Genomic DNA, 12720 nt, shown 5'->3' on the forward strand with positions numbered 1-12720 from the left:
GTCAGACAAGTACCGTTCTCCTGGCAACCGCCAAACCCAGACCCGTCCATCAGATTGCCAGATGGAGAAGCGCGATTCGTCACTCCAGAGAACGCGTCTCCACTGCTCTAGAGTCCAGTGGCGGCGTGCTTTACACCACCGCATCCGACGCTTTGCATTGCACTTGGTGATGTATGGCTTGGATGCAGCTGCTCGACCATGGAAACCCATTCCATGAAGCTCTCTGCGCACTGTTCTTGAGCTAATCTGAAGGCCACATGAAGTTTGGAGGTCTGTAGTGATTGACTCTGCAGAAAGTTGGCGACCTCTTCGCACTATGCGCTTCAGCATCCGCTGACCCCGCTCCGTCAGTTTACGTGGCCTACCACTTCGTGGCTGAGTTGCTGTCGTTCCCAAACACTTCCATTTTCTTATAATACAGCTGACAGTTGACTGTGGAATATTTAGGAGCGAGGAAATTTCACGACTGGATTTGTTGCACAGGTGGCATCCTATCACAGTTCCACGCTGGAATTCACTGAGCTCCTGAGAGCGACCCATTCTTTCACAAATGTTTGTAAAAACAGTCTGCATGCCTAGGTGCTTGAATTTATACACCTGTGGCCATGGAAGTGATTGGAACACCTGATTCCAATAATTTGGATGGGTGAGCAAATACTTTTGGCAATATAGTGTATCTGCTGGATATTCTAGATACTCCAGTTATGTTTTTCCTGTCTGCATTTCTTTCTTTAGTTTTTTGTTTAAGCAGTTTATCTACCTTTTTTATTAATTAACTGCTTTTGTTTCTGCTCGCTGTATCTTGAAAGTAACTATTTCTTACAATGTTGCATTTAAGTAAATTTTAGAATGAAAAGTGTCCTTTAAAAAAACATCCTAAGTATGAGAAGTGGTTGCAATATGTTGACAAAGAAGCCTGCCACAGTTAAAGATAAGGCAGATAAAGCTAAATTAGGGTACACAATATCAGGAAATGTTGAAATGCTGTGATACTATTGGTATTGGGAGGATTAACCCATATTCTTTCCAAAAAAGTTAAAAAACAATCCACTTTGTTTCCAAGTTTGAAGACGTTTCACTTCTCATCCAAGAAGCTTTTTTAAATCAAAATGTCAGAATTAGCATTGAGTTCGAAGCTACATATAGAGCTCAAAAACTAGTTTCGGCTTAGAAAACATGCAAATTGGACTAGAAGAAAGGGTCCGACCCTTAGGAATAGGGAATCGGTTGAGTTCCTTGTTAGCCTGCTATATATAATGGGGCTACTATGTAAAGCTTCCAACTCAATGTTTGTTTTTTTTTTTTACTTTTTTGGAATAACTATGACCTGAATGACTAAGAATCTTCACCAGCAACCAATTTTTTCTTGCCTTTTCCATTTTTCTACCTTGAAGTTTAGTATTCTATAACTAAAAACATGCAACAAAAATCTGTAAGGAGACCCTCGATGTTTTGTTCCCAAATGTTCTCCTTTCATTCTGATTAAAGCTGAGCTATCTAATGAAAAAGTACCGCGAAACAAATGTGGAAAGCCAAAAGAGAACAAAGGTCTAAAAACATCGACAAGCATAACTTGTAAGGTCAAACTTTGTGGTTCGATGTGTATTAGGAATCCCAATTACCTACAGAGTCTTCTTCTGCTATAAGTTGCTGAATACAGGCAGGTTTGAGCTCAAGTGACATTCACTGTGTCAATTGGAACTGCTATGAATACAGTCTCATTCAAGCAAGGAAGATTTTTACAGAGTTTGCTTCTGTGGGACATTCCTTAAACAGCAATTTTGTTTCAACTAATTAATTACAAATGTTCAAATAAACATACTTGTAAAACATGTCATGATTCCCTTTTCTAAATCTTTAGATAAACGGGTAAGGTACTTATTTTTTTTAACCTTAGTGTACGCGTGTGTCAACATCGGTCAGAAAGAACACTTCAATAAAATGTATTGAGGACAGCCCTACAAGCTAACAGATCAATATCAATAACCCAACAATTGCTTTAGTTTGCAGTTATTGGTGAGCTTTTACATGTCTATAGGGAATTAATAGCATCCAAAACAGTCATTAGTTCTTCGATATCGCCTCTAATCCTTCCTTCGAATTAGAAAAAGTTATTCAAAGTAGGAATCAACAATAAGCTTGATCAAAAATAACAGCAAGAATGCCTTTGAAAAATGTTCTGTTTTTCCAACATTAAGTGGTTAAGCCTCCAAAAGCTCATTAGCCAGACCAAATCTATGGGGTCTTAACGAGTCTAAAGTTAAGACTGGTCAACACTAATAATGGCTGCAACAACTGCCTCAATGCAAAGGTTTTGTTGTTACGCTCTACATGGGTTGTAGAGCAGAGAACAATGTTTTTAGGGTGTGCTGTTCGTTCAGACCCCTGCCTCTCGACGCGACCTTGGGCGGACACTGAACTCTAAATTTTTCAAGACATGTTCATCAGAGTGCGAGAGAGAGGAAAAAAAAGCCTGGCACAATCCAAAGAAGAGGCACTGTGGGAAGGAGAGTGTAAATGGATGAATGAAAATCACGCAGTGAAGCACTTTGTAGAACCCAGCCAAGGTTAAATGGCGCTGTGTGCCATTTCCTTCAGCTGACAATAGAAGCCTGCCTAGTAGATGCACAGTCAAAAACCTGAGATGTGTGACAGGAATTCAAGCATGTATGAGCAAAAAAAAAAAAACAATGAAGCCTTTCAGTCAAATGGTCTGTCACCTACAGCATGCATGGACCTGCTGCAGCAACATGTGACCCTGAAAGACCTAAAAGCAGACTGCTTTAAGATAAACACAATTTAGAGGTTTAAAAATGTATTCTCAGGCATACTAGCAGGGATATTAGCAACTCAAGTTATGGCCTCTTAAGTACGCAATCGACATAACTACACTGAGAAAACGTCGGTCAAACTGTTCACCACAAATGGAAAAATCTAGTGAAGAAACTCTAAGGGAGACATTAATCCTCTCAGCGACTTTAGTGATCCTCCCTATTAGGCTAAAACCACCATTAAGTCCCACTAATGGCTGAAATGTCTTGACAAGTGCTGGATGGACTGCTGTCAGAATCAGTGCTGTCAGTCCCAAGAGGAACTGTAATCCCTGATGAACCCCGATCTTTCATTTGGTGCCATAATGGTCGGGTTTTACATATAACAGGTTCAAGCCGATTCTACAAAATCGTATCTGTGATATTTGTGTATCAGCAATGAATGCTTAAAAAATATTTTCATAGGTTGCTGTATTTATATAAATAAATAATATGAAACTACAGGCATACAAGCAGATGGTTAGTTAAACTAGTAAATCTGACTCAATTTAAAGGATAAAATATCTTTTTATTTTTATGACCCAAACATGGAAACAGTTGTCCAATTCTTACAATAAACCCTCTAAGGATAATATCTGGTACAACAAATCTACATCTCTTAATCTTACCAGCACCAACATGTCACATTTGGTCCTATTAACCTTTTGGACAGCAGGTAAAAAAAAAAAAAAGGTTTCAATACAATTTTGTGTCAATGAGAGCCTTTGGAGGTAGAACAGATTCTGCACCATCATATACGGTCCCTTGCAGATTATTCTGTTTTCGATTATATCAAATACATTTCAAAATCAAACAGATGTAACCTCAGCGAAAAGGAGAAATGCTGTTTGCATTGCTGGGTGTTAAAATAATTGTCATTTAGTCTTTGATATCCCTGTGGTGAAATTTTCACCAACTTTACGTTTAATCGGGTATAAATTGGTAAGTTGGTATCCTTCCACAGCAACTCAATCAGATTTCAGTCCAGGCATTGCTTAGACCAGAGCTCACGGCTTTGCAGACCGCGGTCCAGATCTGGACCCACCTGCTTACTAATCCAGACCCAACCTGATTTAAAACATTTCTAAATTACCGCATGTTGTCCGACGGCAGTGTCTAATTTCACTTACGCTGCTTCTCCCGTTTGTGTGGTAAAGCCCTCCAGAGCATGCAGGACCAGGCTACACACGATACAAATTAGCCAAAGAGCTGTGTCAGTCTGGGTTGCTGCTGCTGGCTACTTTTAGACACAGCAGGAAAACCTGTGGCAAGCCGGGCGATGGGAAAGAAGGAGAAGAAGATAAAAAAAAGTGAAAGAAAGCGTGGACTGCTGGAAGAACTACAGTGATCTGGTGACAGAAAAGTGAAATGTCGTTCTCAAAGATGACCCTGCACATTCTGCATGTTTGGCTCAACATACCCTTGTGAAGCAGGATTCTCCACCATGAACATAATCAAAAATAAATATCGACCCAGGCTCCAAATGAGCACCTTGATATGTGCTTGAATATGGCTTTGTCACCATTCAAACCCAGGTTTAAAGCCTTGCAGGGCAGCCTAACACCCACTGCTCTCATTAAGCCTTAAAAAAGGAAGAAAAATATACAAATTGTCAGTTCAGGCATTTTATAAAATATGTAATCAGGAAATTCTCTATATACCAAACTGAACGATTGTTGTTCTCTACTTAGAAAAACACTTTTACACATTTACACTGCCACCTCCATGGGATTTTTCTTTCCTAAAATTATGTATTTGTTAAATCAAATTTAACTGGAGACACGCCTATCAAAAAGTTCCACACAATATTTTATTATAATAAGTTTTAGTTGCTTTTTAATTTCAATTACTATGATTCCACATTATGAATGCGTTTAAAAAGAGTAACAGTCTGTGATCGGGAATGCATAATAATTATATTGTTAGTCAATATTGTTCTCTAACATAAAAATTATGTAGAACCAATGACATTTCTCTATCTTTTTAATGTTGGTAATAAAATATCCCTCTGGTTCTCCCATTGCTTCTTTAATACAGTAAAACCCTAAATCATGCACTTCATATCTATCGCCGTCACCTTCTCAAAAATATACCACATGAACAAGTTATTAAAGTCAGCCCGGTATTACTTATCAGAAAAGTAATTCACATTAATATTAATCGCCATTTAATGTGCATCCCTGTCTTTAACCCATATTTCCACATCAAATTGTTAATTTGTTTTTCATTTGTTTGGTTTAACGAATTGCAAATGCTGGTGCAGTTACTGGTTTCTTTGTATTTTACATACAATTTTCATAAAGTCAGCAGGCCTATTTAGTGTTTAAATCAATTTTTTATACAAAAAAAAAATCATTTCTCCTCACTGTGCATTGTGATAAAGGTTTAGATTTGACATAGAAACATATCTCATCTGCACAAAAACATTTTTTTTGTTTTGTTTTTTTCTTTTTTCTAAAAGGACCTCATTAGCAAGCAGTTGAGGCCATGGATCAAAGTTCATATCAGAGTTCCAGGTTTTCACTACGAAGTATAGTACAGTGTGATTTACCAACAAGTGAAATAATACATGAGGAAACCTTTATGTTATTTTTTCCAGGTAAGACTTTTGGTTATTCTGGTTTTGAGTATCCACTACCTATTTTCATAGTTTGCATATATGTAAACTGAGGCAGTTAAGAAAAATGCCGTTTAAAGTAACAATATTCAAATGACCAATCAGACACACGTACAATGGAAGTAATTACAGAGATAAATACATTGCAATCTGTAATTAACAGGTGGGAAATGACCTGCAGGACTGAGTGAAATCTGCAGACATGTTAAATGAACAAGATTAGATAAGTACACATTGCAACATTAATCTAGTTACACCTAGGTCAAATTAAGATTTTGAAGTATGGCACATGTGCTTGGAGGAGCTAGAATTAAAATTTTCAGTAATAACACTGCATCAAAAAAGGAGCAGAAATAAAAAAACTTAATTGAAACCTGCTTAGCCCACTCGCACACACAGACTGGGTCTCCTCCAGTGTGTTAAATATCCTCCCCCACCCCGTGCTTTAGAGACCTTGTGTTAGACACTGAACTCTACATTTCTCACAATGCGCTCATTGATGTGATGCATGTTTTTATGTGTGAGTAAGATAAAGAGTGGGAGAAAGAGAAAAGCACGGCATGAACAGAATAAGAAGTGTGAATCAGCGTGTGAATGAATGAACGAGTGGCGCTGTGTGAAGCACCGTTTAGAATCTCGCCAAGGTTGAAAAGACTACACGTGCAATTTAGCTTTGTTGTGTCTGCAAAGGCAAAAATGTGGAATATGCCCCAGCAATTCAGGCATATATCTGAAGAAAATAAATATATAAATTAATAAAGCCTTTTAATCGTATCGTCTGTGTGCCCATATATCTGCAGAGATGAGCCTCTTGGAACCCTTAAAAGAAAACCTGCTCTGACTACATGCAGTTGCACATTGAATCTGCTTCAAATAACTGACCTTCAAATTCTACAGAAAAATAGATTGTAGCATAAGGCCCATTTGGTAAAGGTAAAAACTAACAATGCCCGTTATAGACTGGCAATCTGCTGGGGTTGTACTCTGCCTCTCCCCCTCAGCCAGCCAGTAAAAGACATATGCCCCCCTATAAGATTACAAACTAAAACACCTGTGCAGCCTGGTTTAGGTAAGGGATCTAAAACTCCAGTCCTCCAGTCCTCCAGTGTTCTGCAACTTTAGGATGCTTGTCTGCTTCAACACACCTGAATAATAATATTGGCTCAATAGCAGTAGATTTTAAGTCCATGCACAGAAATCTGTACTAGGTGTTGTAATAATTATGCCATGCCAGTAGGTGGCAGACCAGTGCGGCAAACAGGTAAAGACGGTAAAATAAGGAAGGAAGAAGTAGAATGTAAAGAATAAATGCAGAGAAAAGACAAAAAGGTGTTTTTTGGGGACAAATGACAGAGAAGCAACAACTATTAGGTATAAAGTCCACGATAAAGTCAATAGCGTCTAAAACATGAGATTCTAAGACAGAACGGCAGCATTGGCCTCCGATAACGTTGTTGATTGTGCTGGCACATGTGTGTTAATACCATGCCATATGCATATATGGTTAATGGTGGTAAAAGTTTGCGGCTGCTTCTTGAAAATGAGATCGCTGGTGAACAAGATGCTTGTCGTACACACTGAAACCCAGCTTTGTCTGGACCAGGCTATAGCCATTTGATTTAGATGTGTGGGTTAAACTTTAGATGTAAAAGCTCTAGGACTCCGGTCTGCAGGGACTGGAGTTTGAGACGACTGGTTTAGGTAAAAAGCAGCCAACCATTTTATTGGCCTATGCGGGTCAAGCTCCAGTTTTTCCATCTGTTTAAACCTGTTCCACAGATGTGCTTGTAGCATAGGAAGGGCGTTGTTTTACCGCTGTGATCTCCATAAATAACAGCTTTTTCTTCCATTGTGCTACTGCCACTCAAATTTCATCACATCTGATTAGACTCCGTTGCTTCACGCTGGCATTTAGCTTGCACATCATCCTCCTCATCTTGGACAGGCTGCACACTTTCCAGCTAAATCCCTTTGACATTTTTATATATACATCTTGGACAGGCTGCACACTTTCCAGCTAAATCCCTTTGACATTTTTATATATACGGAGTAGAGGTTTGGTTGGCTCATGTAATTTACACACTTTGGCATAAAGAGAATTTTAAAACTCCTTATCGAACTAAAAAATAAAGGGGTTATTTGCAACAATGGGAGGAGAAGAAGAGTTAACACGAGGTAGTGTCTACTTTGATAAAAGCAATTCTAAAACATCTTAACTTATTGGCCGACTGTAGCAGTTTAGTTTGCATTACAGAAGAAATATTGTTGCAAATTTTTGATACCCCAGGATACCTTAATCATATTATCACTTCACAGTTTGCAAAGGTTTTTAAGGGAAAAAAATGAATGTTTTTTTCTAATAGTTGTCTACTTGCTGTAATTATGTCAGCTGAGTTTTTCTATTTTTAAAGAGGCGTAGCCATTTTTCCCCATGCACAAGGGAAAGAAAGCTATGTACTGGAAAAGATGTTACAAAGATCAGCTGGGATGCTAGTTTTCAAATGTTCTGAGTTTGAAAACAAAGCAATAAGCCTAAACCAGGAACATGTTTTACAAAAGATTTTTTTACTTAAAACTACACTAGAATAATGTCACAAGTCAAATTATCAAAGAAAGATATAAAAACATAGATTAGACATGCTAGCATTAGCGTAGCACTTCTGTAAAGTATTGTATATTAAATTATCTGGAGCAAGATGATAGTTCATTGAAGATTGTAGTTGTGTCTCTCCTGATGGATATATCTCTAGAGACAAAAAAAAAGCTAAGAATATCTTCTAAGTTTTAAGATATTTTTTACTCAAGAAAAGCACGTACATCATGACATAATGGCAATCCCAGTTTAACCCATGTAAAATTAAAGAGATGTAATGCACTATCCAACTATCTACACTACACTGATTGAGGGATTGGTCAAAGACTTGATATTGGAAGAAGTCTATTTCTTTAATTACTCAGATCAGTATGAAACCAGGTTTATACTTGATGTATTTGGGGTATCAAAACTAGCACAAGGTCATGTACCTTCGAATCATTGTGACTGAGTGGAACGCGTGTCCAATGCTCATTCAGAACAAACGACATGCAGTCATTTAACACACAAATCAATCACTTATTCAATAAATGAAGGGGGGAACTAACAGACAAGTAAAACAACAGAAAGAAGCTAAAAAGACTTTTTCTGATGATTGTTTTTTACTCATAAATCTAAAGCTTTGTAAGAAAGAGGGTTATATAGTGTACTGCCTTCTGTCTGGAGAATAACCTACAATCAGTATAAAGGCCAACAGTGCTTGTTCAGGCCCACGCCATCAGCAAAGTTCTGCAAGAGACACCAAAGTACAACTATAACTCTGCCTCAAGGGGTAAAAACATCCCGAGTTCAGCATCACTACTTCATGGTCATTGCTGAAATATAATTTAAACACCAGTAAAAAGCTGGCATTCCAGGGAATAACTCAAGTCTGCTTGGTTTTCTGGGATCAGTTTATGTCTATTATTATAAAATAAGTTTATTCGGATTTAAATAAGTTATGGGCTTTTTTTCCTTTTTGTCTTTTAAACATGACAAATAACAGTGCAGTTTAACTGTTACTTAGATAACTTATCTGGCTTGTTTCCATTTTTTTAATTAATTTTTTTTTCTTCCTGCCTTTCTCTCTTCTCTTTCCCTCTGTTATTGATTTTTTTTTTTGTATTATTACTATTGTTGTATTGGTAATAGTATTTTTTTTTTCTTAGAGCGTAATTTTTTAAATATATGTATGCTTTATGCTCGGGGTGTGTGATTTTTGTATGTTGCACTTTGAAAACTTAACAAATATAAAAAAAAACAAAAAGAAAAAAAACATAATGAACCATGTGTGTTACAAAGACCTGTTACTTTGACTGTAAACTATTTGTCAGACGACAATGACGCACTTCATTTTACTGCAATTATATTTGTAACTCAGCCTTATACATCTGGAATGTTTTTGTTATTTATCTTTACAAAATAGCTCAAGCTGAATCAAGGTAAGAAGCAAGATGAAATTTATAAAAAAATAAACTTTCAGGTCTCTATAGATTCTCACCTAAATTTTGGTCCAGTTTTTGAATTGGCCATTCTAACAAATCAGTTTACTTTGATCTAAAACATATTGTAACTTATAAATTCCTCCTATGTTTAGGATCCCTAAAGTTGAAACTCCTTCCCAGTTCTACAGTTTCTAGCAGCTTTTCATTCAGGATTACACATCCATCTAGTCATTAACTTTGACCAGCTTCACTGACCTTACTGAAGGAAAAAAATCCCTGCTTCCACCACAGCGTTCCTCTGTGAGGGTGATCACCTTCCTTTATACTAGGGTTAGGAATGCTAAAAGGATCATCTTGGTCCTGTCTGAACAGAGAATCTTTCATATGTGTGCTGTGTTCCTTATATGATTTCTGGCTAACTGCAGGACTCTCCACTCCAACAAAGGGGCCAGATCTGTGGAGTGCTAAGCTAATAGCTTTAGACAACATATTCTCCCACCTGAGCTGTTGAGTTCTCCTTTGGTCTGCTTCCCTGATTAGTGCTCGACTAGCCTAGTCCGTCAGTACATGTGGATGGCTGGATAATGGTTGACATGAAGGCGTTGTCCCAGTCTATATCGACTTTGAGACTGTATAATAAACACTGCTTTGCTAGACAATGCATTGAATATTGTTTTATAAATAAACCAGTCTACTGGGTTCCTTGTTCCCCGTGATGTTGCTTGTTCACTAATATTTTCAAACAAATGTTACGACTGGCGTCATCAACCTATGTAAATGTGAATTTGCAGGTGCCCGTCACTGATTGGTTCCTAGACCACAACGGAGATGTCCAATTGGTGGCCTCCCGGATGTGCTGGATATAAAAGCTGCTGACGTGGACTTCCTGCATTCATCCTCAGCTCATCTCAACTGGCTACACTGTTTAAACATCATGTAAAGTTCTATAGCTTGTAGGAGTCAGCAGCCGTTTCTGTTTCCTTAGTTTTCGTTTTTTGTCATTTGGTTTATTTACTTTCAATTAGGCAAGTTGTTTAATATTCAGATACTTTCCTTTCGTGTGTCGTTTTCTGCATCATCTCTCCCTGAAGTCATATGCTCCACTTGTTGTAACATTTTTTCCAAAAAATACCTCTTTTTAAAATAAATAACATTATAAAATGTTCAACTTTGTGTGTGTTGGCTACTTGGGATCTGAAGAGGATGTTACGATCTGGCCACCCCTAGACGTGTCGTAAAATAAACTTCTAAGACCTTAAGAACAGCTGGAGACTGACATTTAAGTATACACATTAGGAGATTTCTCTGGGCAATTGCTTACATCGGATTTGATTTAGGGGTAATAGAGGAAAGGGGGGTAAGCACAATTCACACCAAAAGTATCTGATTTGTGTTTGCTAAATCGCACTAAAATAACTGAAATTTGTGGTAGGGACATGGCAATGAGAAATGATTTGAGGGTGACGAATATGCTACCAGCGGTTTAAAACTAAGCCAGACCTACTTCCTCTTTGGGGACTCATTTCTGTGTACATCCTGCGTTCCCTAGCAACAAAGGGTCCTAATGAAGCTATAAAAGTGTGTGAGAGAATGTGCAGTTTCCGTACCTGCAATCCAGTTGGGCTTAGAAGACTCCACCACTCTTTATCCAGGCCAAAAACAAAGGCATTGGCCAAACCGTGGAGAGGTGCTGACAGGACGTGTAAAAGTGTGAGAGGGAACGAAGGATCTTGAGGGTAGAAGGCGTTATGTAGTCTGATGGAGGAGGACAGAAAAAGACAAAGAGAAGTGCTGAGTTGTAATGTGGAAAAGTTTCTAGTAAAGAAGCAACCTGCATGAAGAGCTAAAGAGGTGAGGACGATGTAATTAAAGGAGAAGAAAGACAGCAACAGGACAAAAAAAAAAAGAGCAAGAGGCTGATAGAGCAACAGAGAGCAAGGCAGAGGACAAGTGAGTGACAGAGTGAGGGACAGGGTGAGAACGAGAGGTAATGAGAGCAAGTGGCGGAGGCAGAAAAAGAAGGAGCAAGAGAGGGAAAAGGGGAGGGTGAAAGAGCGAGCGAGCTTTATATCAGCGTTTAAGAGCCCATTAGGCAGCGTGAGACGGCTGGGCTGACACATTCTTGGCTGCTGCTCCGACAGCACGCAGCACTTTACAAGGACAGGGAGATGTGTAGCGCTCGACTCGCTTCCTCTCTTTCTCACCACTTTCTCTCAGCTCTGCTATTCACCTCTCCAGACCACAATTTCAGCTTTACATCCCCTCTGGTTGCCACATGACAATTTCTTGACCTATCCGCTGTAAGCTCTCCATCTATCCTATGCGTTCCAAGTTTAACCGTTGAGATGTTCGTTTTATTTTTTAAAGAAAAGGATTTTGATTCCTCTTTTTGTGTTTCTATCCCTGTGAACCCATGAAACAAGCAGGAACAAGAAGCGTTTTTGTGAGATAATGGCTGTCTCTGCGAACAAGGCTACTCAGCCATTAACCCTGGATTAACCCTGTATTAGCACTGCTCGCTAGGTTAGCCTCCAACTAATGTCTTTTATTGATCTATTAGCCATAGAATCACACTGTTTGAGGCTCATGGCATTTTGTACTTTTGCCGTGTTCAGGGGTTGGGTGTGCAGCCGGATCTAAGTGGTCACAGCTGTTGACCTCTAGGGTCAGAAAAGGTAGACCGCCTGCCTCCCCACTAGGGAAGGGAGACAACAAACCAAACCCTTGACAAAAAAAATCAACACTGTTGCATTGTGGTTACAAGGTGTTACGTGAGACTTTACAGTCACTCATCTCCACTGGCTGACAGCCAGAAAATAAGAGCTGCTTCCTTTTTCTGTGATAATGATTTTTTTTTGTGCGTGTGTGTGTGTGTGTGTGAATGAATTCTTTGGCAATAACACCATTGTTGTGTTTCAACTATCTTTTCCCATGAATCACATCATAACAGTGTTGCCAGCATTGTGACATCTCTGGAACCAGCCCCACATGAGCGTGAGCAAACATCAAGTCCTCACAGCTGTAGTTACATCAGCAGAGCTACAAAACAAAAACCTGTGCACACCAAATTTTTAGCCTAAGATTTTTCATACGTCAATATATTTCATTGTGGCATCATTTCAAAATCGGCCTGGCTAATTCATAGCCCCCTTTCACAGTATTGCTTTGGCATTTCATTGTTTTCAACCTACATTTTATGCCAGTGTAACAAACCCCTTGCCTTTAAGTTTACTCTTCTTTCTTATTTAGTATATTTAGGGAAAAAATCCATCAAAC

At 38.6% G+C, this 12720-nt stretch overlaps 1 protein-coding gene across 3 annotated transcripts in view; it reads right to left on the reverse strand.

The window, feature by feature from the left end:
- Positions 1-12720, reverse strand: part of si:dkey-100n23.5 (cyclic AMP receptor-like protein A) — a 97906-nt gene that overhangs the window by 17632 nt on the left and 67554 nt on the right. For 2 of the 3 annotated variants that reach the window (XM_038299651.1, XM_038299652.1), the window contains exon 12: positions 11052-11199. The exons of the other annotated variant lie outside the window; for it this stretch is intronic. In XM_038299651.1, coding sequence (XP_038155579.1) covers positions 11052-11199 — 148 coding nt within the window. The remainder of the gene's footprint in view (positions 1-11051; positions 11200-12720) is intronic. 3 annotated transcript variants of the gene reach the window in all.

This window comes from Cyprinodon tularosa, unplaced genomic scaffold (genome assembly GCF_016077235.1).
Source record: "Cyprinodon tularosa strain WSP-4 unplaced genomic scaffold, ASM1607723v1 ctg432, whole genome shotgun sequence".
Taxonomy (NCBI): domain Eukaryota; kingdom Metazoa; phylum Chordata; class Actinopteri; order Cyprinodontiformes; family Cyprinodontidae; genus Cyprinodon; species Cyprinodon tularosa.